This window comes from Aspergillus aculeatinus, assembly GCF_003184765.1.
Source record: "Aspergillus aculeatinus CBS 121060 unplaced genomic scaffold BO66scaffold_18, whole genome shotgun sequence".
Taxonomy (NCBI): domain Eukaryota; kingdom Fungi; phylum Ascomycota; class Eurotiomycetes; order Eurotiales; family Aspergillaceae; genus Aspergillus; species Aspergillus aculeatinus.
The window spans coordinates 187,699-211,703 of NW_020291487.1; the positions used below are offsets into that span (position 1 = coordinate 187,699).

Genomic DNA, 24,005 nt, shown 5'->3' on the forward strand with positions numbered 1-24,005 from the left:
CCACCTGGCGGTAGCACCTTCAGCGAAAGTGCCAGGTTCAACCATGTACATCGCAGCCAATCTCTGCGACTACGTAGTAAGTAGCTAGAAATCTGCTGCTGGCTTCTGACTATCCCACTGGAAGTGTATATACTCGGGTCCCCGCAGCTAGTACCAAACGGGCCATCGGTTAGACCTACCACAACGGGGCGGTCCAAATGGCCCCCGACTTGACTTCAGATAATGAACAGAACAGGCCTTTCCCCCCCTCCCAAAGTTCGAAGGGCCCAAGCGGTGCTCTCATATTGGGCGTAGCATGGGCAAGGATTCGACCCTTGAGTGGTTTTTATGGCTCGGATGGGTCGGCGGAGAGTCGGTGCCCTACCCGCACAGCGCAAGACTATCGAGGGATTGGAGAGGTTTCATTATAGAAAAGCTAAGGGACTTAGTATCGATACTCTGGACTCCTACTGTGTCAATGTACGGGTTTCAGAAGACACTAAGCAAAACTTGGAGGGGAGCAACTGGGTTCACGGCGATACACGGAGTCGAGGCTCAGGAAAGGGATGGGCCATGTGGTTGACAGAAGTGGAGATTGGGCGTAGAGCCAGCCCTTTTAGAAGTGTACGTTTCGTGATGGCATGATGCTCGGCTCTTTATGGCTATCAGAGTCTGGGGGGGGAGTGGAATACATGGTAGAGCAGTTTGTGCGCTGGGGGAGACGGGGGGGGGGGGGTCGCAGCTTAGATTACCCTTCCCTCGGCAGTTGCACAGCATGGCGATTAGAACACAATATACTTAAGCACTTAGATGACGATTCTTATAACTCCCTACATCTCTTCCTTACTAACATTCCATGATGCGACAGTGCTCATACACCTCATGTAAGCTTAGACAGTCAGGTATAGGCAAGATCAATTACAGTAGAGCGAATGCTCAACCCAGGAAAATGACTACGAAGTACGGAGTACTGTGACTTTGTAGCGAAGAGAACATGCAATGCCGGGAACAAACAGTGCAAACAGTCACACATCGGATCGTCACAACTTTCTCCCGCGCCGACGCGCTGGCAGCTCCGCCAAGCAGTCGAATGGTCGGGTTGTCATTGTGATCCTTACTTGTGACTTAGCAGAACCATTGTTTTTTTAGCGGTAATATACTTGTCTAAGTCCTGAGGTGAAAACTCTGAGAAGTAGGTGCTGATCGAACAAGTAGAAACGCTCCCAAACTCCCGCATAGCTTGGAGCCGCTTTGGTTTAGTTGTTTACCCGCCGAGCTTTTGTTGTACCCCCGAGGTCGCGTCCAGACCAGCGCAGCACGTATCGTTGGCGCAGCGCAGCGCATCCCATCCCATCACACGAAATCCTTTCCTCCTATATATACCGCGAAAATGCCGAAACGAAAGGCGGCAGCTGCAGCTTTGTCCAGCCTGGCTGGCTCCGACGACGAGAGCATGATCCAGGCCGACGGCCCACAAGAACGACGCGACGGCGCCCGCCCGACGAAAAAGGCCCGGGGGAGGCCACGGTCCAAATCGACGGACTTGAAGGCATCGCCACCACCGAGACGCGAGTCCACCCATGCACAACCGCAGCCGGAGGGCTCGAGCAAGAAGAGCGGAAGGAGGGGCAGGCCCAAGGGCAGCAGGAACTCGGTGCAAGCGGCACCGCAGGATGAGCCGGAGGAGCAGGAACCGCCCGCAGAGGCCGCGAGCGAAGCACAAGCTCCTGCGGTGGCGGAGTCTGCAGCGGTCTCCAACGACGAGCTGGCTGAGTCGCAACCGACCGCGGCCAAACCTTCCAAGCGCAGCAAGGCTTCGAAGTCGGGCAAGACGGGCGGGGCTGTTCCACGGGCGCGCAGCAAAACGACCGACAAGCCTGTCGTAGCGGACGGCGAATTCGAATACACCCCCTCGAGCAAGCGACGCCAACAACCGCCGCCGTCGGAAGAACGCGATGCGCCTCCGCAGAAGACGCGAGCCAAGAACAAAACCGGGACGAAGGACACGCGTGATGAGTCGGAGGTGGAGGATAATGTGCCGGAGGATGCAGCGGAGGAAATCGATGAGACGGTGCTGCAAGAGGCGCCACCAACTGGAACCCGCTCGCGCTCGGCCTCTCCGACTAAGCGCAGGCAGTCTCTGAGAGATGCGCGAGTATCTCCGTCCAAGCCGCGCACCAGTGATGAGCCTGAGTTGCGACGAAAGATTGGAGAGCTGACGAAGAAATGCGATACCCTCGAGAACCGCTACCGGACACTCAAGGAGATTGGCATAGTTGAAGCGAATGCGAATATGGAGAAGCTACGGAAGCAGTGCGAGTCCATGACCACCGGTGCGTGTACCATCCTATGCAGACAGAGGGTAGAACCGACTAACGCGATGCAGCCTCAAACAATCTGATTGCCGCTTTGAAAGCCGAGTTGGAAGCTCAAAAGGCTCTTGGTCAACAAAGCCGCAAGCTTCAGAAGCAACTGCAGGAACGGGACGTGGAGGTCGCTCAGTTGAAGACCCATGCTGAGGAGACTGAAACCCAACTCTCCTCTGCTCAGAATGAGGTCAAGGCGTTGCAGACGAAACTCTCTGCTGCCCGCAACACCGCCGCAAGTCTCGAGACCGCGGCTGCCAATTTGAAGGTTCCTGGTAGTGCGATCAAGGGCGGCGGCAACCGCGCCAATGCGGCAGCCAACGCCGAAGCTGCGCAGGCAGCCCAGTTTGCGCAGCTGAAGGAGGATCTCTACAGTGATCTCACTGGTTTGATTATCCGTGATATCAAGAAGCGTCAGTCGGATACTCTATACGACTGTATCCAGACCGGCAGCAACGGAAGTAAGTATACAGGCTCCACGGTGCATTGTGCTTGCGCTGACTCGGCTACAGCTCTTCACTTCAAACTGGTTGTCCCTCATGTATCATCAACCAATTACGAGTCCGCTGAATTCCAGTATATTCCTCTGTTGGACGATAAACGCGACCGTGACCTGATCGATATTCTTCCTGAATACTTGACGGTTGATATCACTTTTGTGCGCCAACAAGCATCCAAGTTCTATACTCGCGTGATTGATGCTTTGACGAAACGGCGGAGTACTGCTGCCAATTGATAGCCCTGGAGGCTAATGAGCGTCCGCAGTATTTATATGGTGGAATTTATGTGGGGCGGTATTAAGCGTGGCCCTCCCTCGAGGGAGACCTAGCCGAGTTGTCGGAGGGCCGCAGAGTCCGGCATTGGATTTGATCTTGATTTTCTTTTGATTAGTTTTTTTGATTTTTTCTTGGGCTTTCTATACCAACAGGCGTGTCAATTTATCATTTTCTTTCTTGTGTACTATCAATGTGATCCCCAACCGATGTGTTGCTTGATGGAGTTGAGTGGGACATGAGATCTCCAGCAGGTAGCTATTCCGCGAGTGCGTTCGGCATCATATGGGATGATTCGGCTGGGAGCCTTAGGCGAAGACGGCGAAGACGGGACTGCGGCAAGCGACGGGGCGGGAATGCGATTGCGGGCCTCCGTGGGTGCCCCTCGGGGTGGTCATTCAACTCACTGGGGCAGGGTCTTTTCTCTCTCTCTCTCTCTCTGCCTGGCTCGCTTTCGGCGTTCGCCAACTTCGACCTCGCCAAATTTCCCCTCCTATCAGAGTTGTCGCCAGAATTGTCGACTGGGTCAGGAACCGTCATAGCCCATCGCCTAGTCAATTAATTAAACTGGAAACCCAGCTGGCATTTCTCTTCTCTTCTCTTCGACTGACAGACTATTTCACCTGAGAACTCCCCTGACATCCTCTTGCTTCGACTTTTCCTTTTCTTTTTCCTTCCCGCTCCCCCCAATAACTTTCCCACCGCATTTGCTGTGCACCGTACCCCGCCATGGCTGCCCCGCAAGAACTTGTCCCCCAGACCGAAACCATCGCGGAGGTTTACGCAACCGACGACGCCTCAACCACTTCGGTCGCTCCGGAGCACCAGACTCGTTTCAATGCCTTGGTGTCCAAATTCACCAAGCTGTACTCTCAGCGCCCCGATTTTGTCGCTCGCAGTCCCGGTCGCGTCAACATTATTGGTGAGCACATTGACTACAACCTGTACGATGTCCTTCCGACTGCCGTCAGTGTCGATGTGATCATCGCCGTCAAGGTGGTCCCCGCTACTGGCTCAGAGACTGTGGTCAAGATCTCCAACGTGAACCCGGAGAAGTTCCCCGCGCGCGAGTTCACCGTGCCCCGCGACACGGACGTTGAGATCGACCCCAAAAAGCATGACTGGGTCAATTACTTCAAGGCCGGCCTGGTGGGCGCTCTGAAGTTCCTGCGCCAACGGAACGCCGACGGCTCATTCGCGCCGGCTAGCATGGAGGTTTTGCTCGATGGAAACGTGCCCCCTGGTGGTGGCATTTCCAGCAGTGCTGCCTTTGTGTGCGCCAGTGCTCTAGCCGTGATGAAGGCCAACAACCACGACGTATCCAAGCAGGACTTGCTCGATCTGGCCGTTGTTTCTGAGCGCGCAGTCGGTGTTTACTCTGGAGGGTAAGTGTTGTCCTTTTGGGTGTACCCGCTCCCATTCTGACGTTTTACAGCATGGACCAGGCGGCCTCCATCTTTTCCCGTCGCGGATACTTGCTTTACACTCAGTTCTACCCCAACTTCTCGGTCCAGCACGTGCCCATCCCCAAGGCGACCGAAGAAATCACCTTCCTCATGGCGCAGAGCTTCGTCACCTCCAACAAGGCGGAGACCGCTCCCCGCCACTACAACCTCCGTGTTGCTGAATGCACTCTCGCCTCGGTGGTGCTGGCTGCCCGCCACGGCCTGACCCTGCCCAAGGACAACAGCTCGCTCGGGTACAGTCTCCGCAATTTCCACAACGAGCTGATGCGCAAGGAAGGTCGCTTGGGCGATCCCTTGGAGTATCAGATTGACTCCGTGATCCAGAGCGTCCGGGAGATCTTGACTCAGGAGACCGGATACACGCGGGAGGAGATTGCCGGTCTGCTGGGAATCACGGTGCCGGAGCTGGAGTCCAAGTATCTGTCCTCATTCCCCGTCCAGGCCGAGCGCTTCCTCCTGCGGCAGCGCGCCCTGCACTGTTTCACCGAGGCTCGTCGGGTGCTGGACTTCAAGGCCTGTCTCGCCAAGGCCCACACCTTGGACGAGCGTCGCATCCAGTACCTGGGCCAGCTGCTGAACGAGTCCCAGGCCTCCTGCCGTGACCAGTATGAGTGCAGCGCTCCGGAGGTGGACGACATCTGCGCCATTGCGCGTCGTGCAGGCACCCTGGGTAGTCGGCTGACGGGTGCTGGCTGGGGCGGTTGCACGGTGCACATGCTGCCTCAGTCCAAGGTCGAGGCCGTCACCAAGGCTCTGAAGGAGGAGTACTACCTGAAGCATTTCCCGGAGATCAGCGAGGAGAAATTGGCGCAGGCGATGGTGATCAGCAAGCCGTCGAACGGATCGTTCTTGTATGTTCCCTCTCTCTGATGGTCATGGTTACATATGCTAATTTGTTCTAGGGTGACGGGCGCGGCTATTGCGGAGGTTGAGGTTTAGGGGGTTATGATTTGCAGCGTGCAGCGTGGTCCTATCTAGCGATGATGTAATATAGCTCATTCTGAGTATGAGTAATTGATGATTACAATTGGAATGACTCTTAATCCACTTGACCTCCATCAGCCTGTGCTATAGCAATTTGATGTCTTATTAGCAAGAATGGCTGGCCATTTCAGATAAGCTTGCCATGATGTCATCCCAGCTCTGCATAACTAGGTAGGTAACTATCAGCAACCCACAAAACAAACAACCCAAACACCAACCGACCAACCCCAATCCAAGCAAACAAACAATACAAACAAGCTACCCCAAGATTAGCGTATCAGCCAACCGATCATCCCTCCCCTTTACTGTGTACTCCGTAGTTCCTCTTCGCTCTTATCTTCATACCCCGAACCAAAAAAAAAAATAAACAAGAACAACAAAAATGTCATGAACCAACCACTATGCCCACCCCTTCTTCATCACCATCATTCTCCCTCTCCAAACTGGCCACCCCGGCCGTCGCCACCCTCATAAGCTTTCTGGCGTATAGCTCGCAGTACCTCCTGAACCACTTCGAGCCCGCCCCGCTGCGCCGCGCGGAATGCTGGCGGCTGAACCTGCTGGCGGGATGTATCTGGATCTGCTACTATCGGACCTGCACTGTAGACCCGGGTCGGGTGCCGAGGGATTGGAAGCCCGCGGCGGCTGCTGCTGCTGCCCCAGAGGATCGTAAGCAGCAGCAGCAGCCGCGCAAATCCCAGCCCAATGGAGCTGTCGGTAATGGCGGCCGATGGTGCCGCAAATGCGAAGCGTATAAGCCGCCGCGGGCGCATCATTGTCGGACGTGTCAGAGGTTGGAGCCCCCCGCCCCTTTCCTCCCATATGCCCCTGAAGAATATGGCAACCAGGTTGGATGATGGTGATGATGATGCTATTTTCTATGATTCCCTATGTATTGATGGCCGCTCGCTAACCGGAGTATTACATCTTGGGGCAAAATGAAGATGCATCCCCAAAATGGACCACCACTGCCCGTGGACCGCCAACTGTGTGTCGCACTTTACGCTGCCGCACTTCGTGCGATTCTTGTTCTACGCGGTGGTCGGGATGGGGTATCTGGAGGCCGTGCTGGTGGAGCGCGCGGGGCTGGTGTGGCGTGAGAGGGCGAGGCCTAGTGTTTGTTTCCCCCTCGTTTTCCAGCTACTAGCAGAGCTGTCAAAAAATCCTCAAAAGGCAAGGTCTTGGACTAACTCTGCAATCTTGGGTGTTGTGGGATGCAGTATCTAGGCCCCACCGCCCTCCAGCTCGCACACCTTTTCGTGCTGCTGGTCGTCAACAGCCTGACGGTGTTCATGCTGTTCATTCTGCTGGTGCGCACGGTGTGGGCTCTCGCCCTGAACACCACCACTATCGAGGAGTGGGAGATCGAACGCCATCAGACGCTGCTGCGGCGCGCGAGGCATTTCGGCGGGTATCTGCAGGGGCCCGGGGGCGTGCGGGTGCGGATCAAGCGCCAGGAGTTTCCGTATGATGTTGGGGTGTGGGGGAATTTGAGGCAGGGGATGGGGTCAGGAAATGTATGTTCTTTTCTTTTTTTGGAGTGTGGAGATTTGGGAGAGGATGCTTGAGGTGGTGGCTTGATGCTAATTATATTGTTGATGGTACAGATTCTAAACTGGTTCTGGCCATTCGCGAGAACCCTCGATCGGAGATCGGGGTTGGAGTTTGAGGTTAATGGGTTTGAAGGTTCGTACACCATCCGTCTCCTTTGTCTAGAGATGGCCAAAAGCACAGCGCTCGATTATAAACGATGGCTCTAACAAACCCCAGATCCAAACATCACCTGGCCCCCGCCCGACCCAGACCGCATCCCCTGGACTGCTCCCGCAGCAGCAGGTGCAGCGCCAGAGAACGGCCTTCTGGCCGCCTCGTCATCGGGAACGGGGACACCCCAGAAGATCCTCCGCCGCAAGCGCTTCCACCAACGTTTCGACCGCACCCATTCTGTCCGAAAACAGGAGACACCCAGCGACTCCGACGCCAGCAACAGCGACAACAGCGGCAGCAGCGAGCCCGAGGACGCAGTCTCAGACGACGGGGAGGAAGGCTGGCGCAATGCCGACGGGGACCGGCTCAGGGACTTTGGGGTCGAGGAGGAGGTCGAGTTCTACGATGAGGAGGATATCCCGTTGGCGGTTCTGATGGCGCAGAGGGGGTATTCTTGATGGGTTGGTTTGGATGTGTGTGAGGGGAAGGGGATGCACTTGACCAATGTGTTGTGCTGAGGATGGTAGTCGATATCATATAGCTTATGGGATGAGGCATACGATACAGTAGCAATAGAGCATGAGGTCTCCCGGGGAACCCGGGGGTCTGGTATTGTGCTGGTCGGCAGCGGCGAGTAGGAGAGTCTAGTCCGAGGAGTTTATAGACTTGGTGGCTCGATAAATCCGAGGTTTGATCAAGGTCAACCGACGGCCCGGAAAAGGAACCCTCCTCAGCAATAAGTCGGAGGATGTGTTCGGACGGTAGATCGCGATAAGTCGAGACTACAGCTCGGACATCGACGGCCGAGCAGACTGTGTACAGTTGTTTACTATACAAATCATCTTTGGCACGGTGTCTTGAGTACCGTATGTCTTGAAGCATCGAGACTATGAACACTATCACACTAATCACACTTTCAGTCCAGGACATCAACCATTATCTGTGTTCCAACTCGCTACTAAGTCATGTCTCACATACCACGTACGCAGCTGCAAGGACCAGGTGTTGCCTGTAGCGCATATCCTAGAGGGCTGTATGGCTATGTTCAGTATCTTCAGCCTCCATCGTCCCGAGGTTATACTTATACTCCAACGACCACAAACCCTCATCATATATCTCCACATGAAACAGACAACCATCGTCTCGAAATGCATCTTCTTTCTCCCAGCCAAAGCGGAATGAACCCCCTTCCCTCACCTAAACACAAAACATACCAGCCTGTCTCAAGGAACCTCCGCAATGCTACGCCTTGAACCCGCCTACGCAAGGGATACCCTTCCAGCCAAAACCCCTAACAACAAACCAACCCAATAGCACGAATGTACTGTACTTGGAGATGCACGAGCGCGCGTACCTACATCCAACACGCGCATCTTGACTCAAAACGCGCACGCATCCCGCATCCCCCCAGCGACAGGCAACCCCCCCCTCTCGTTCCCTCCCTTCCTCCCTTCTGGATCCGAAACCCTATCCTCACCTACAATTCCTCAAATACCATACCCAGCGCCACAGCATCCCTCTCCATCCCCAACCTTCCAACAACACCATCCTGACCCAACGCACGCAAAATCACGCCATCCATCAATCCATCTGCCTTCCGACAATTCCATCCTAACACACAACAACCCACCAAAATCCAAAATGCACCTCCAAACCCTCCTCCTCACCCTAGCCGCCACCCTCGCCGCCGCCGACCTGATCGAATACTGCCCCTTCGCGCAGGACAAGACGGGCATGCTGCAGCACCCCTACTGCTGCGACAGCTACACGCCCTCGGCGGTGACCAACCTGGCGGTGGAGGGGAACAACTGTATGCTTCCTATCGCTTTGCCGAATTGCTATGTGTCTTTGAGTCAGAGAAAGAGCTAGGCTAATCTGATGGCGATCGTACAGGCCAACAACTCACTGAGCCGGTGGCCAAGTGTCCTAATGGCTTGGGGGTGAAGTGTTGTTATACTATTGTAAGTTCATCCTTCTCAATCTGTCGGAGGAGAGAGAGGTGATATTACGGAAAAGAGATGATGCTAATTCGGGGGTTCGGGGGTTCATTTAGAACCAGAAGTTTATCTGTACGGCGGATGGAGTGTTGGAGGATGATTAGATGGGGATTTATGTGGTGGATGTATGGTGGGGTGGCTGTTGGTTTTGGGGGTTGTGATGAATAGAGTCGGGGTTGTATTGGGGGATCATCTGAAGGGGGGCGGTGGGTAATGTGGTATAAAAGTTTGGTGGAGGAGGCTGCTTTGATGGATTGATGGTTTGGTTCGAACGAGGTATGAGGAAGAGAACACTGTGAAGGCGGAAGGCTATTGTCTGTCAGGGTTGGAGACTCCCTTGACCGGCCGATTGAAATACAATTCGGTGAAATAGTTGACGTTCATATTGCTGGAGTTCAACAACCCTTCAAATTAAAAACTTTATTGAAGTTCTCCAACTTCTGAGCTTTTTGTATCTGAAAAAAGTCATCCAGGTAGTATGCTTCTTATATGTTTGGTCTTCAATTTTTTTGAGGTGGTTGGTAAGTTGTAATTTCGATAGGCAGGAGGGGAACAGCATCTGAGTGTTGCGGGATAGCTCCGAGGTCGTGTGTGGTAGGGAACAAACATCATGCCGTGCTGTAAGCATCACTTGGAATAACCCCAACAAATCACTTCTTCGCTACATCGTTTGCCATGTCTAATGATTATTCACGTAGGGCTAGTGTACCTGACAGTAACGTAAGAGTGACTGTGTTGGAGAATCATTGAGATGGGTGCACAGTACGTCATCGGGATGTCATCCCCGCCCAACCCTCGAAATCAACAATACTTATACCGCACACTATGGACACCTCCAATGCTCCACCAAACTATCCCTCAATAATCTACAACCTATAACCGATACCGATATCATCACTGCCCTACGATTCAAAATGCCCACCAAAAAAGTCCTCATCGTCCTCAGCGACGCCAACTCCTTCCCGCTGAAGAAGACCTCCGGCGCCGACGCCGGCCAGACGGTCGACCAGCCCTCGGGCTTCTTCCTGATGGAGCTGGCCAAGCCCCTCCAGAAGCTCCTCGACGCCGGCCACGAGGTCACCTTCGCCTCGCCGCGGGGCCAGGAGCCCGTCCCGGACCCCAACAGCGAGTCGCTGCTGGCCTTCGCGGGCAACTTCTACGAGCGCCGGCGCGAGACCGCGCTCATCGAGCGCATGAAGCGCGAGAACGGGTTCGGCCGGCCGCGCCCCCTCGCCAGCATCAGCGACGAGGAGCTGGCCTCCTTCGCCGGCGTGTTCATCCCCGGCGGCCACGCGCCGCTGGCCGACCTCGGCGATAACCCGGACCTCGGCCGCATCCTGCGCTACTTCCACCGCGAGAACAAGCCGACGGCCGTGATCTGCCACGGGCCGTATGCGTTGCTGAGCACCAAGTTTGCCGGCGATGGGGATTTCGTGTACAAGGGGTATCATATCACCTCGTGGAGTGATGTGGAGGAGAAGGCGATGGAGACGTTGCTCGGCGGGGAGGTCGAGAAGGTCGAGTCGCGGCTGAGGGAGGAAGGCGCCGTCATGGAGACGGGCTTGTCCGAGAAGGTCGGCTACACTACCCTCCATCGCGAGTTGGTGTCCGGCGGTAATCCCATGGCGGCGGATGAGTTGGGCGAGCGGTTCTTGAAGATGATCAGTGTTTGAGGGCTGGTTGGTGTTGACGGTTGTACATATTAATGATTATTGTAATGATGATGATGACACATGGATCTGCTGCGTGTGAAGATGATTTTAATATGAGAGCCGGTAAGACAGCCTAATGTAAGAAGCGTGTTTCAGGAGTCTAGTAAGGCTTGAATCTATCTTTGTTCTTGGATCGTTTCTCCTTCTGTCGCGTTCCCTTGGCCGAGCCGTCCGCTTGCGTTGTCGAATCCCCATCCTCCGGCTTCCAGACACGGACACATCCGTCCTCGCCGCAGGTCAAAACAGATTGAGACTAGACACGGCGTTAGCTGACGTAAGGGAGTTTCGTGGAGAGATCACCTACCTGTTCATCCACGTAAACTGATCGGATAACCTCTTCGCCGTGAGCGCCTGGAAGACGCCACGAATTGTTCTGATCGAATTGCCACGATGGGGAGGACACAAGTGGGACCAGGTCCAACCGTTGCTCGCTGTTCAAGTCAGTTCCATATCAATTGCACGGGTCGGAAAGGGTGGGTATGCATACAGCTTGTTGCCTGCGGCGATGTACTGGCCCTGACTGTTCTGGCACAGTTGCACAATGTATTCGCAGTTGAGCGGTTGTCGCAAGTCATTGAACTGTATGGGCTCAGCGCCCTCCGAGGTCTGGTCATCCGGATTGGTCGTGGGATGGATCGCGAAATCCTCATCATGACTGAGGGCATAGACGGTCTTCTCGTCCAGGAACCCGGCATGGTGCACGGAGCCGTGGTTGATGACCTGCACCAACGCCTCATCCTCATCGGTGATGGTAGTATCGTAAATGTTGACCAGCCCGTCCGTACTGCCGGAGAGTGCGATATGGCTGCGGGTGGGGTGATATTGGAGCTGTCATGCATTTTAGCAGGGGAAAACGAAGGGTTGAAATTGACATCCAGCGCGGCAGGCCACTAACCTCGGTCACATCGTCGTTGTGACTTTCCACATATTCCAACCGGGGTTGATTCGCTGATCGGATGTCCCTGTTGCTGTTAGTGTGCTGCGAACCTTGTCCAACGATGCCATCTGCAGATGTCGTCCCAAACACAAAGCCAGATGCTTGGCGCACTTACCAAAAGGCGACCACGGCTTGCTGTCCGTAATTCGACGCAACAAGCTCGGTTCCTGCAGCAATATCATGGGTTTGCGGAGAGCACGCAATGGAAAGTACGGGAGCCTGGATTGCTATCGCGACGACGACTAGGGTAAGCGAACACTTGCAATACATAACAGACAATACTTGGTTCCCCCGCATTACTCCTTGCACAGACTGAGCCAGGCAACTCGTGGCTTCTCACGTTTATCCAAGAAAATTTCTCCCACACCAGCTGACACCAAGCTAAAAGGGAAAAGAAAAACCATCACCGTAGATACATAAGAGAAAAAACAACTTACAGGGTTGCATTTCTACGGCGGGCTTCTTCCCGCTGCGCAAGTCCCAGACCTTGACCCTGCCATCTCGTCCCGCGGTGGCCAGAAGCTGCTGGCCCGCATCGTAGGTTCTTAGCGAGGTCACCACCTCGTGGGCACTCGGGGTGACTATGGATGAATGGCCGAGGCCATCCGCACTGAAAACCCGCAGCGAGTCGTCCGATGAGATTACGGCGAATGACCCGGGACCTGCTGCGGCAATGGAGTATATGTAGTGGCCCTCGGTCAGGGACAGTGACGATGACGCCGTCGCTTGGAGCGTGTGCATGGTTAGACAGACAATTTAAGCAGTCCTTCTTCTATACTTCGTTGGGTAGATCTTTTGCGATGGATCTGAAATCTTCCGGTCCGTCATGGAAGGCGGTATAACAGTGGTCCGTGTTTGCACTGTTTGTGTGGGTGTGCTTCTTGCAGCTGAACTGACTCCTTTCTTTGAAACAGCAGATAACTAATAGTTTCCAGGAAACGGGGCTGGATAGGATGTGCTTCCAATATATCTGAAGGCTCTGAGTAAGTTTGTATCCAGATGAATCTGTTCTGATAGCGCCCATTGCATCGTAGCAGTCAAGGTAGACATGTGACTGCATCATAGCAATCACATGTCACGTGATAACCGACACTGTGACTGTCAGGTTATTCTTATATTAGTGGATAGATTCTCTCTAATTAATTCAACAGTTTACAGCAGCAGCAGCCAACAGCTTCTATGCAGCTTGAGCTTGGTAGCAGGGATAAACAATCTCACGCCGAGCTGTGTGATCCGCTGGGGATGTTGAAGCGGGGAAGCCTGGCTGCCTGGTTAACCAGGCCAAAAGACTACCTAATTCCTACCGAACCCGACCTGTGAATGCCGCTTCACAATTGTTCACATTGACGCTAAGGTTGCTACATACTACAGACTGCAGTGCTGGTGACATGGTTATTCTTGTCACACCTTTGGCAGTTGATCTCTAAGCGCCCAGGCCCAATAGCGCCCGCATTTCTCCTCTTCTAGCCTCCGATCCGGGCGCTACCAACATCGCCCCTCCACGAATGACATCCCAGAACGCCATCTTTAACCCGGCCAACGTGATGCCTCTTGCAGGCCCGTGTCTTGGACCGAATGATAAACCAATCCCAAGCTCCCAGTCACTGTATCTCTCCGCCTCTCGGGTGCAACGCATGGCCTCCGGCTCGCCAGACTGGACAGTCTTCCACCTGAACAGTGACCCTGGATGGTCGTCGCTGCGGGCGTTATCACATCGTGCTCTGCGATTTGACTCGTCAGACTGGACCTGCAGTCCCCGCCATCCTCACCATGCAAGCGCCATCGCAGGAACTGCCCATGCCCTCAGTCTGGCACTCAAAAACTCCCGCCAACCCTCCTGATTCACGGTGGCTTGTGTTTCAATGATTCTCATTCCTGCTCCCGAACTGAACTGCTTCCTTCAGTCGCTGGGACTGAAACCTTCGGAAAAGCTGCTGGCAAGCTTTGACTGGAGCGTATAGATCTCTTGGTCTGCAGTTGTTTGCCGCTTCGCTCACTTCTCCTCCTTTCTGAGCTTGGCGCCCCCTCGCGGCTCGCACCCCCAACTGAGACAAAATGAATGCCTTCCAGATGTCGATATCGCGGTGTATCGTAGCGATCACGCTGCTCTCGCTCAGTCTGGTGAACGCCCACAGTATCATCACCTATCCCGGTTATCGTGGCAACAACCTGCACACCAACGGCACGGTGCAGCAGACGAACGGATTGGGTGTTGGATGGGAGAACGGCTCATACGTCTATCCCTATGGGATGCAATGGATCTACCCGTGTATGCTTGACAACCTGCTCTTTTTTTCTTTGCCAAGCATCCTCATCGCTAATACAACTGTTCAGGTGGTGGGATGCCTACGTCGACGAACCGTACCAAATGGCCCGTCAACGGAGGCGCGATCGCTCTTCAGCCCGGCTGGTTCCAGGGTCACTCGACGGCCTTCATGTATATCAACATGGGCCTGGGGACGGTCCCTGACAACATGAGTCTTCCGATGGTCCCCGTCTTCGAGATCACGGGCCCCAGCAACAACCCGTACCCGGGCACGATCTGTCTGCCGCAGGTGCCCTTGCCAGCCGATATCAGCCCCAAGGTGGGCGACAACGCCACCATCCAAATTGTCGAGGTGGCCAAACACGGCGCATCTCTGTACGATGTGAGTATCATCATCGCTGATGAATATTTCGATCCCCCGCTTATCGTGTCTGATCCTAGTGCGTGGATATCACCTTTGCCGAAGACGACGAGGTCGCCGAGGTGACCAAGGACAACTGCTTCAACTCGTCGGACATCGGATTCAAATATGTCTTCGCCTCGAGCTCATTAACGGCGACTAGCGTCGCCCCACTGCATGGCCCTAGCCAGGCGCCAATCGTCTCGGTGCTGCTGGCGATGGCCCTGGGAGCATGGATCTTATAACGAGTTGAACCTTGTTAGCATTTGTTCTTTTTAGTGTTCACCTATTTTGTCATACCCTCAGCCGCGACTGGCTTTTTGGTTTAGTTCTGAACGTTGGTTGCATGAATGCATAATCTGCCTGCGTTGACGACTATACGATCGACCTCGGGTACGTCTCGGGTACATCCCTGTCATTTGTACCACTTAATACCATTGATGATTGTCAGTAGACGATGTCGCTTCTCACTAGTGAGTCCGATGCTCGGACTATCGGCGTACACCATGGAAAGACGTAGCCAAGCTAAGTCAGCTCGAGACCGCGGCGATGTCGCGGAGATGCTTTCCGCGGTTGACCGGACTAAGACCGGAGGCTGTTCTCAAGCGTAACGCTTACGGAAACATGATTGTAGTGCCAGGAAAACAAGCAACACGCTGAATCTGTGTGCATGCATTCTCGTCGAATGGCAACATCTTCAAGGTAAGCCCTCCTTATCGCCTCAGACATGTTACAGTTAGTGTCCCGATAAGACGGATAATGACCCCGGTCTCCAATACCCCGAGAATCAACCGCCTTTGCAACCAGCGGGGGGCACGTGCCTGGCATTTTTTTTTCTCTCTGTCGAGCTCGCTTAACCGGGCCGGTTCAGCCACTTGAACTCCGGTGGGGCAGTTGAACCAACCGGCCCGTCCACCGGCGGACTTCTTATCGCATCGACTCTAATCAGCTTATCGCCTGCCGATCCATACAGTAGTAGATTTGGGGATTGGAGTTTGCCTCCCATGCATTAACGCATCAAGCACTTTTCGAGACGTCAATGTTGAATCAATGCACCAGGGGAGGAAGAGGGGGAGAGGTTCATCAAAGATTGAGAATGGGTTCATTGGACCTGATCCAATCCACGATTCTTGGATTTGCCACCAGGTTCATGACACAAGTTCCCCCAAGTTGAGCAATCTGCTCCTTAAAAGATGCGGGTTGACATCACGAGGCGATCACGAGGCGATCACGAGGGGGCAATTGTAGATGTACATCCACATACTCAGAACTCAATCTCAAGAAGAGTAGTCATGTGTCCAGCTGCCGCCCCCTAGACTGCTTATGAGTAATAAGAAATGGGTACAACCGGCATTGGGTTTGGAGCTGCAGCTGTTACAGCTGCTGCCACTTCATAGATCTCGGTCGATATAGTAATAATGTAAGAAGAAGAAGAAGTAATGCGGCGACCGGCAAGGAGGAACCGCCCGGTTTCCACCGGCTACTGGAGCGGATTTCCCCTTCCCCCCCTTCCCTTTATCAGTTCCCAGAGAACTATCTATACAGGACTGTAGGACGACAAAGAATTAAATTTCTTCTTTCTTCTCAAGTACAACTTCTGGTCTTCTCATCTCTAGACTATTTTACACACTACACACTAGAAACTGTCCCTCTTTCTCTTTCATACATCCTCATTCATCCTCTTACTAGACTACCTTATCGATAAACAACACAAACACAATGAAGGCCGCTCGCCGCCCGATGCGGGCGCTCGCCAGCGCCCCCGGCCGCCGCTATGTCAGCCGGACCAGCAACGCAAAGTCCGTCGCCGCCTCGCCCGTCTCTTCCACCACCACCCTGCAACACCAGGTTTCCGCGTCTCTCCAAAGCACCTCCTCCTCCACTCCGTTGGCCAAGCTGCCGCTGTCGACCGTCCTCCGCTCGCTCGTCATCCTCTCTGTCTCCTCCTCGTCGCTGCTCCTGAAACCATGCATCTTCGCCCTGTCGACGCTGGCCCACCCCAAGTCCGCCCTGCTGGACGTGGCTCGCAACCCGCTCCTTAACGCCGTTGTCAAGCACACCATCTACAAGCAGTTCAACGCCGGAGAGAACAAGGTCGAAGTGCAGCGCTCCATCCGCGACATCAAGTCGCTGGGCTACCGGGGCGTGCTGTTGGGCTACGCGCGCGAGGTCCTGGTCGGCGAGGGACAGGTCGACCCGTTCGATGAGCAGCTCGCCCGCGAGGAGATCCAGACCTGGCTGGACGGCACCCTGAAGACAGTAGATATGGCCCAGGAGGGTGATTTCGTGGCTCTCAAGTATGCTCCCCTTTCCGTCTTGCCCCAAATGCCGAAATCAACCTTGTGAACCTAAGCTAACCAATCTCCCCCCCCCAAAGATGGACCGGAATGGGCCACCAAGTCCTCCACTACCTGCAAAACAAGTCCGACCCCTCGGAGCAAATGGACAAAGCCATCAAGCAAGTCTGCGACCTGGCGATTGCGCGCAACGCGCGCCTGCTCGTCGACGCCGAGGAGCAGGCCGTGCAGCACGGGATCGAGAACTGGGCGCTCCGGTACCAGAAGTACTGCAACGCGCGCACCCCGGGCAAGGCCATCTTCTTCAACACCTACCAGGCCTACCTGAAGTCGACGCCCGCCACGATCGCCCGCCACCTGGAGTTTGCCCGCGAGAACGGCTTCACCGCCGGCGTCAAGCTGGTGCGCGGCGCGTACCTGAAGACGGAGCCGCGGCAGCTGATCTGGGACGTCAAGGAGGACACGGACGCGTGCTACGACGGGGTTGTCGAGGCGCTGCTGACCCGCCGCTACAACGCGATGCTCCGCCCGGCCTCCGACAAGCACACCGAGCAGCTGCCCCCGCTGAACGTGATCATCGCCACCCACAACCGCGACTCCGTCCGCAAGGCCCACGCCATCCGCATGAAGCAGGCCGCCACCGGCGAGTCCCAGGGCGTGGATCTGAGCTACGCCCAGCTGCAGGGTATGGCCGATGAGGTCAGCTGCGAGCTCCTCCAGGGCTTCCCTGGTGGGGAGGGCGCCGCTGCCATCGAGTCCCCCAACGTCTACAAGCTGTTGACCTGGGGTACCGTCAAGGAGTGCATGGGATTCCTGATGCGGCGCGCGGTCGAGAACACCGAGGCCGTCGGCCGCACCAAGCAGTCCCAGGAGGCGATGATGGGGGAGTTGAGACGTCGGGCGCGTCGGGCTTTCGGTCTGCGCAACTGATGCTTTACGATTTTGACTGTGCTCGCTTTTTCTGCGGATTATATCCTTTTCTTTCTTGCGTGTTGAGAATATTGGCGTCCTTTTCTGCTGTCTGGTTTCGGTCTGAGTCCCTGAGCGTCTCATTGCATTTTAGATGGCGTTAGCATTAAACTTCCTTATCCTTTGTTGGTGACGAATGAGATCAAGATTCGATACTACTCCTTTGGTCTTCTCGGCTGTCTTCGTAGTCCTATCGTTTGTTCTTTGGCTGCGAACATTGTTGGGGTTGAATAGACTAGAATTACCCACTTATCAGTGTTTGAGCTTCGGCCGATCCAGTCAACTGACACAAACATCGACACTACACGTACTCAAAGACCCTGCAGCGTGAAACCGCCAACCTTTCCCCTACCAACAAATTGACAGAGAAATGCCACAGCCAGCTTCATACCCAACGGACTAGATTCAGGATCCGACGACGCATCCCAGAGAGCGGGGGATCTCCCACTCAGGTCAGTCAGTGGACGATTCGCCTAGCCCTTCTTAATATCTTAGGGTCTTGCTTCTTCCCCAACCTGCTCGCCACAATAACACAACACGCTCCCGCCACGCCGGACATAGACTCTTTCCGTGTCAAAGATCTAGGACCATTTCCTCCAAAGCCACTCGACCAGGAAGCATCCATCATTCGCAAGAGACATCCTTGGATATCTTCCGTTGGTTCGTGGTCAACGGCGAAGGGTTTCCAGTTTCCCTCCGGAAAGGATGGATGGACTAGAAGACGAGGTGGATAGCGACGAGGAACCTCAGAACGCGATGATGATACGCGGCGGCTTCCAGTACCACTACCACCATCGACGGGAAGCATGAATGTGAAGGGTTGGACCAATGGCTCGACCCAGTCTACTGAGCTTTAGTCGTGTGCCAGACCACCGATCCTCGTAACCCATCCTTCCCTCTTCCCGCATGGCGATTTCCAGAACCGGACCGGACAATATCCCCAATCCAAGGGTTGTTGGTTAAACGGCACCCAAAACACGAATAGCGCGAGCACGGACTGCTCACTGCCGGACGGGGTTTCAGCAGCAAACCGCCTGACTCTGGTCCCGCCGCAGGGTGATCGGGCCCGGCTCGTGCAGGATTCTGTAGAACCAGAACCAGGCCCAGACCTATTGCAAAACGGGGATGCTACCTACCTCCGACCGACGCGGGCTTGCTCGTTGAGCCTTGTGTAGACAGGAGGACCAGGCCCCATGCGGCTGGCCATACCTAGATATGAATCCACGATACATCTCTCTCAGCCTTATTGGGGCATCAGCGGTTCCGCATCCGGACGTAGACGTCAGTTTCGCCGCTTTGAGTACACCTAAAGTAGGCATTGATATGGCCAGGGCAAATCTAGGATGGTTTGATGGATCTTCGTCGGTAGTGCGTCGCTCGCTAAGTTGTATGAAGACAGGGACGGGGATAGGAACTAAGGCCGCTGTGATGAACAAGAACCCCTGGGTTGGATTGCTCTTACATCTACATTAATGGTTGGGCTGGAAGGACCCGGGTTAAGTCTCGGACAAACTCCCTTGATTCAAAAGCGCTAAGGGGAGATGGGTTTCAGCTATACGGTCTCAAGGTATCAATTAAGATGGCTTTGGGTATTGTTGTTCTGTGTATGTATACTGAAGATGACGGTTAACCGCTGAGGTTTGAGGTGGACCTAAAAGCAAACGACAAAAAAGAATCAAAATAGAAAATATGGAAAATGAAATAGAATAAAATGAAGGAAAGTTCGCTCTATCTTGTCCATCTAGCATTCATTCTACGATAAGGCCGTGCACTTCGTTTGCTTGCTTCCTTTTATCCTTTGCATCTCGGGCTAGAATTACTTGGTTGGTCTTGGTCGATGCATGCATGGATCTTGGAACTATTTTTCTCGGGTAGGGTTCTTCTATTTTGGATTCTTTACTTTAATTCTTTCTTTGGACGTGCTTCGATGACTGTCGCAACTGTAGTTGATTGTCGGATTCTTGCATATATTAGGTTTAGTATATAAATTCAACGCGCAGAGGCCGCGCAGTCCGAGTCGACTATTCTAGTCCTTGACACAAGATTCAGACCAGAAGCCGACGGTCCACCACCCCACCCCTCAAAGCTGCACCTTCAGCGACGACCGCAGGCTGAACCCATCCCCATGCGTCTTCTTGCCCGACTGCCCCTCCCCCCCCCCAGCACCGTGACCTTCTCGACGCGCAACTCGGACCCGGCATTCGCCACCGCGACCCGCAGCTCGCGGCCCTTCCGGCTGTAATGGAAGGTCACCTCCGTCGCGGCGGCCTGCTCGACCGAGTCCCCGTCATCGAGATACAGACTGCCGGACGCGGTGCCATCCAAGCCAGGGGCGATGAGCAACTCGAAGCCCTTGGTCCGGACCTCGGTCGTGGTCATGGCGCTAGCCGAGCGCACGGGCACGATACTGCCCCCGCGGACGTGGACAGGGATATGCGTGTAGTCGACGTCCGTCAGGGTGAGATTGGCCCCGCGGCCGCGCACCGCGCGGCCCGTGTACCAGTCGTAGAAGACATCGTCGGGGAAGTACGCGTCGACGGAGGTCGCGTTTTCCTGGGTGACGGGGCTGACGAGGAGGGCGTCCCCAAAGAAGAACTGGCGGTCGTTGGTGAAGGTGCGCTCGTCCGCCGGGTACAGGTAGAACAGCGGCTGCAGGAACGGTTCGCCCGTCTGCGACTGCCGGTGGAGCCCCGTGTAGATGTAGTCGAGCAGCCGGTAGCGGATGTCGATCGCCTTGCGCGCCGCCTCCGCCACCGTCGGCCACACGTAGAACTCCTGCGAGATGTCCCCCAGCTCGTTGTGGTTGCGGTAGAACGTGTAAAACGCCCCCAGCGCCGCCCACCGCGCGCACAGCTGCTCCGTCGTGTTGCCCCCGAACCCGCACACGTCCGCGCCGACCATCGGGATCTGGAACATCGAGGCGAAGGCCAGGATCTGCGCGATCGAGATCCGGTAGTGCGCCCAGTCGCTGATGTTGTCGCCTAGCCTGCGGTGGGTTAGGATGGGGAGGTTTATGAGAGTGAGTAGGGGGGGGGGGATGGCGTACCAATGTCCAACGTGCGATCCCGCTCCTGCGTAGGTACTCCGGGTGATGATGAAGGGTCGGACGTTGGGACGGCGCGTGGCCATCGCATCGCGCGACGCCGTGCTCATCACTGTGATCATGTGGTTAGTGTGATTCAGAGTTTGAAGGACTGTAGTTGGACTCACTCGTTCCGTAAAGGTTGTGCGTGTCGTACTCGACGTAGCCCTCCCCGGCGTGGACGATGTCGGTTTGGATGGTGTTCATGCTGATGACCCCAGCTGCATTCTGGATCTTGTAGAGCGGGTCGGTAAGGTTGCGGTTGGCTAGCCCGATTTTCGCGCCTTTGGTTCCTTGGCCGTTGGCGGAAGATCGCTTCGACGCGGAAGGCTGGAAGTCCTGCGGGAACCCAGGTAGTGGGCGAGGGCTACTGGCCCGTACAGCCGGTGCGGCAGGGGGCAGGTCGTCGGAGATGGCGAACGCCGCCGGATCCGCGCACGGGTAAGGGCAGAAATTCGACGCTTCGTTCATGTCGATCCACAGACCGTCGATGTCAACTCCCGCGGTAGCATTGAAGAACTCGGCGAACTGCGCGTTCCAGAAATCTTGGGTATCGGAGTGGAACCAATCCGGGTAGACGGTCACGCCGGGCCAGACGGCACCTGATTGTTGCAGGTCAGCTTTGGATATTTCACTGGTTGCGAAGGATGGCAATACCCTCGTATAGACTTCCGTTCTGGTGGTGGAGGAAGACGCCTTCGCTTACACCAGTGGTATATGCCGAGTTGTCTTTGAACGGACTGTCAGCACTTGCAATCGAGAATGCTGCTCTGAAAGTACTCACTGCTGACGCTCACTGCGGGGTCAACCATCACAATGTACTTTTGGTCGTGACGGTGCAGATAAGTGACCAGCTCGCGCATTTTGTTCAAGGGAAATCTCTCCGGGTCGAGAGTGAACACTCTTCTTCTATCCATGTAGTCGATGTCGGTCCACATGGTTTCCAAGGGGATTCCTGCCTTGCTGTAGTTGTACACCACCTCTGCTACATTGTAAACATCCTGGTATCCGTATCTGCATTGGTGGAACTTGAAAAGGATTAGCCATTATTGTGAACCACAATTCTAGGGGCGGGGAAAACGTACGCCCAAAGTCCAATAACTCTGCATTGCCGGAAGACCCACGACCTTGGCATACTCGATACTCGCCTCTTTAGGAGTAGGCGCAGTGAAGAAGTAGAAGTCAAACACGCCGCCCAAAGTGTTGTATTCAAGGTACTGCTGGCCGTCGTCGGTCTTGTTGATCTTGATGTCCATCCCGTTGGAGTTCAGCAGCAGAACGCCGTGGGTGCCAGATTCGCCACGGTGGTCGTAGTAGACCGGATGACTGCCGTAGAGGTTGGTCCCGTTGGGCGCGCTGTAAGCGTCACGGTTCCAGAGCGTGCGGGTGTAGTTGTCTGTGGGCAAGCGCATAGGATCTGAGTGCTCGCCAAGACCGTACAGGTAGGGCTCGTCGGGAAGCCAGGTGCGCAGGTTCAGATACTGGGATTGGAAAACGAGGTTCGATGCTGAGGAGTCGAAGAGTACCTCGTCGTCTCTTGAAACGACAAATGAGAATGGCTCTTCAACGAGGTCGAAATCGAGCGCCGATGTGTCGCTGGACCCGCTATCCCCGTCCACGCGGGGAAGGACAGATTCGGGAACCTGGTATACCTGTTCATCGGCATCGTAGATGATTACATGGAGACGTTCATCTAATGAAAACTGTGAGCGAGTTTCGCAACACAAACCCCGGTTTTGAAGCATTTCATACCGGTTTGATATTCCACGAGAAGCTTGAGGTCACGCAGATCCGTGCCATAGCTGTTGCAGGGCGAGCCAGCTAAAGTCAGGTCTGCCGTTAGAGAGTTCGCCTCCTTCTTGACATTGGATGCCTTGTAGCCAGGACAGTCATGGTGAGATGCCTCCGATCTGATAGCTGCAGCGCCCACAAGGGGAACGAGAACAAACAAGGACCCTAGCATCCTCAGTCAAGAGCGTGCCTTAGAGAAAGTATGGTGAGATCGACGCCCGATTGTGCGGGTATATATAGGCATGCATTCGGTCAGAGTTTGCTGACAACGGATGCAGGGCATGTTGATCCAAGGCCATCAGAATGCAGGCTGCAGTACAACATTGACCCCACCAGCCCTCACTACGTTCGAAAATGTTCTGATGCCAAGACCGTCCCAGTCAGGTATTTTGCTGACGAAGGTCGCGACTCAAAGTCCAGAAGTTGCTGCCAAGAGGCAGGTTAGACTAGAGTAGGAAGGCCGAGGTTGGGGTAGAGCGGAGTCTGAACCCTTAACGAGGTAATTGGCACCCTTTCCCAAGACTATTTCGGTCAATTATCGGGGATCATCGCCACTAGTGATTTGGGAAGTTGGGACTCATGCGGGGGGGGAAAGCAAGTCGGCTGGGCTTCTTGCGGTGGAGGCTTGCATCCGTCAAGGCCGGCCACCTCACAGCGTGGTATGGATGGTTGCATAGGTATGTATCATTTGTGACGTCGCTTGTTCTTTTTCTGGTGGCACTCAAGCGACAGGTGCGGTGCAGGCAATAATTGGGAGGTCGGGACCCTTAAGCTGAGGTGAGGGGAAAGTTTGGCTGCTGCAGCTGCAGCCGACGTGGAGCCAGCACGGGCCGTAAGACGAACACCATTGCATCACAACAGATAAGAGAAGTTAGTGGTTGGAATCGTCGTTCGAATTCAACTGTGTGTCCTGCGAACGAAGGGCGATATTGTATAGATACTGAGCATCGCCATGGATTGAGATTAAAACTGGGTGGCCCAGAGACATGGATAGTTGAGGAAGCAGTGCCAAAACTGAACCCGGGATCGGATCGGACTTGGAGATGCAAGCCTGGAGTGGAGTAAACCGAGCCTTACCCAAAGAGGAAAATACTTCAACCACAACAGCCAACTCAACGATGGCTTGTGTACCATGGCGTCTCCCATACTCCGCCCTTAGTGGTCAGTCAGCCTGCACAAAAGAAGTTCTAGAGCACTCAGAAGTGTTTCTAAACGTGCACTCATCAAACCTACCAGGACCACCTGGTGGGAAGTACTCGTCCATCGCCGCTGATATATC

General features: G+C 54.8%; 10 protein-coding genes across 10 annotated transcripts; 8 read left to right on the forward strand and 2 right to left on the reverse strand.

The window, feature by feature from the left end:
- Positions 1-1,138: 1,138 nt before the first annotated feature.
- On the forward strand, positions 1,139-3,186 carry BO66DRAFT_391071 (putative chromosome segregation protein (Pcs1)). The gene is made up of 3 exons (XM_025647162.1): positions 1,139-2,312; positions 2,366-2,806; positions 2,858-3,186. Exons 1-3 carry the CDS (start codon positions 1,370-1,372, stop codon positions 3,079-3,081), a joined length of 1,608 nt encoding a protein of 535 aa, XP_025504969.1. The 5' UTR covers positions 1,139-1,369; the 3' UTR covers positions 3,082-3,186.
- Positions 3,187-3,219: 33 nt separating this feature from the next.
- BO66DRAFT_59103 (uncharacterized protein) lies at positions 3,220-3,764 on the forward strand. Its single transcript, XM_025653428.1, has one exon. The coding sequence runs from the start codon at positions 3,357-3,359 to the stop codon at positions 3,678-3,680; it is 324 nt and encodes a 107-aa protein (XP_025504970.1). The 5' UTR covers positions 3,220-3,356; the 3' UTR covers positions 3,681-3,764.
- An 83-nt stretch (positions 3,765-3,847) lies between these two features.
- On the forward strand, positions 3,848-5,523 carry BO66DRAFT_400684 (galactokinase galE; the record flags this gene model as incomplete). Its single annotated transcript, XM_025648730.1, has 3 exons — positions 3,848-4,503; positions 4,554-5,435; positions 5,487-5,523. 3 exons carry the CDS (start codon positions 3,848-3,850, stop codon positions 5,521-5,523), a joined length of 1,575 nt encoding a protein of 524 aa, XP_025504971.1.
- A 385-nt stretch (positions 5,524-5,908) lies between these two features.
- Positions 5,909-8,033, forward strand: pfa4 (putative palmitoyltransferase with autoacylation activity Pfa4). Its single transcript, XM_025649835.1, has 5 exons — positions 5,909-6,361; positions 6,513-6,684; positions 6,789-7,085; positions 7,176-7,254; positions 7,339-8,033. Exons 1-5 carry the CDS (start codon positions 5,970-5,972, stop codon positions 7,731-7,733), a joined length of 1,335 nt encoding a protein of 444 aa, XP_025504972.1. The 5' UTR covers positions 5,909-5,969; the 3' UTR covers positions 7,734-8,033.
- Positions 8,034-8,916: 883 nt separating this feature from the next.
- BO66DRAFT_437571 (uncharacterized protein) lies at positions 8,917-9,376 on the forward strand (the record flags this gene model as incomplete). Its single annotated transcript, XM_025651007.1, has 3 exons — positions 8,917-9,085; positions 9,169-9,236; positions 9,329-9,376. 3 exons carry the CDS (start codon positions 8,917-8,919, stop codon positions 9,374-9,376), a joined length of 285 nt encoding a protein of 94 aa, XP_025504973.1.
- A 746-nt stretch (positions 9,377-10,122) lies between these two features.
- BO66DRAFT_391073 (type 1 glutamine amidotransferase domain-containing protein) lies at positions 10,123-11,012 on the forward strand. The gene has a single exon (XM_025647163.1). The coding sequence runs from the start codon at positions 10,187-10,189 to the stop codon at positions 10,943-10,945; it is 759 nt and encodes a 252-aa protein (XP_025504974.1). The 5' UTR covers positions 10,123-10,186; the 3' UTR covers positions 10,946-11,012.
- A 72-nt stretch (positions 11,013-11,084) lies between these two features.
- On the reverse strand, positions 11,085-12,662 carry BO66DRAFT_400687 (WD repeat protein; the record flags this gene model as incomplete). The annotated part of the gene is made up of 6 exons (XM_025648731.1): positions 11,085-11,237; positions 11,289-11,415; positions 11,472-11,812; positions 11,880-11,946; positions 12,037-12,163; positions 12,359-12,662. The coding sequence occupies 6 exons, from the start codon at positions 12,660-12,662 to the stop codon at positions 11,085-11,087; spliced, it is 1,119 nt and encodes a 372-aa protein (XP_025504975.1).
- A 1,109-nt stretch (positions 12,663-13,771) lies between these two features.
- On the forward strand, positions 13,772-14,832 carry BO66DRAFT_449006 (copper acquisition factor BIM1-like domain-containing protein; the record flags this gene model as incomplete). The annotated part of the gene is made up of 3 exons (XM_025651769.1): positions 13,772-14,190; positions 14,256-14,569; positions 14,629-14,832. The coding sequence occupies exons 1-3, from the start codon at positions 13,977-13,979 to the stop codon at positions 14,830-14,832; spliced, it is 732 nt and encodes a 243-aa protein (XP_025504976.1). The 5' UTR covers positions 13,772-13,976.
- A 1,350-nt stretch (positions 14,833-16,182) lies between these two features.
- Positions 16,183-18,007, forward strand: BO66DRAFT_372214 (proline dehydrogenase family protein). Its single transcript, XM_025645495.1, has 2 exons — positions 16,183-16,884; positions 16,965-18,007. Exons 1-2 carry the CDS (start codon positions 16,307-16,309, stop codon positions 17,812-17,814), a joined length of 1,428 nt encoding a protein of 475 aa, XP_025504977.1. The 5' UTR covers positions 16,183-16,306; the 3' UTR covers positions 17,815-18,007.
- A 1,747-nt stretch (positions 18,008-19,754) lies between these two features.
- Positions 19,755-22,911, reverse strand: agdC (putative alpha-glucosidase; the record flags this gene model as incomplete). Its single annotated transcript, XM_025649836.1, has 8 exons — positions 22,688-22,911; positions 22,021-22,628; positions 21,720-21,963; positions 21,593-21,664; positions 21,064-21,537; positions 20,900-21,008; positions 20,107-20,839; positions 19,755-19,793 (listed from the first exon to the last, which is right to left on the reverse strand). The coding sequence occupies exons 1-8, from the start codon at positions 22,896-22,898 to the stop codon at positions 19,755-19,757; spliced, it is 2,490 nt and encodes an 829-aa protein (XP_025504978.1). The 5' UTR covers positions 22,899-22,911.
- Between the last annotated feature and the right edge of the window lie 1,094 nt (positions 22,912-24,005).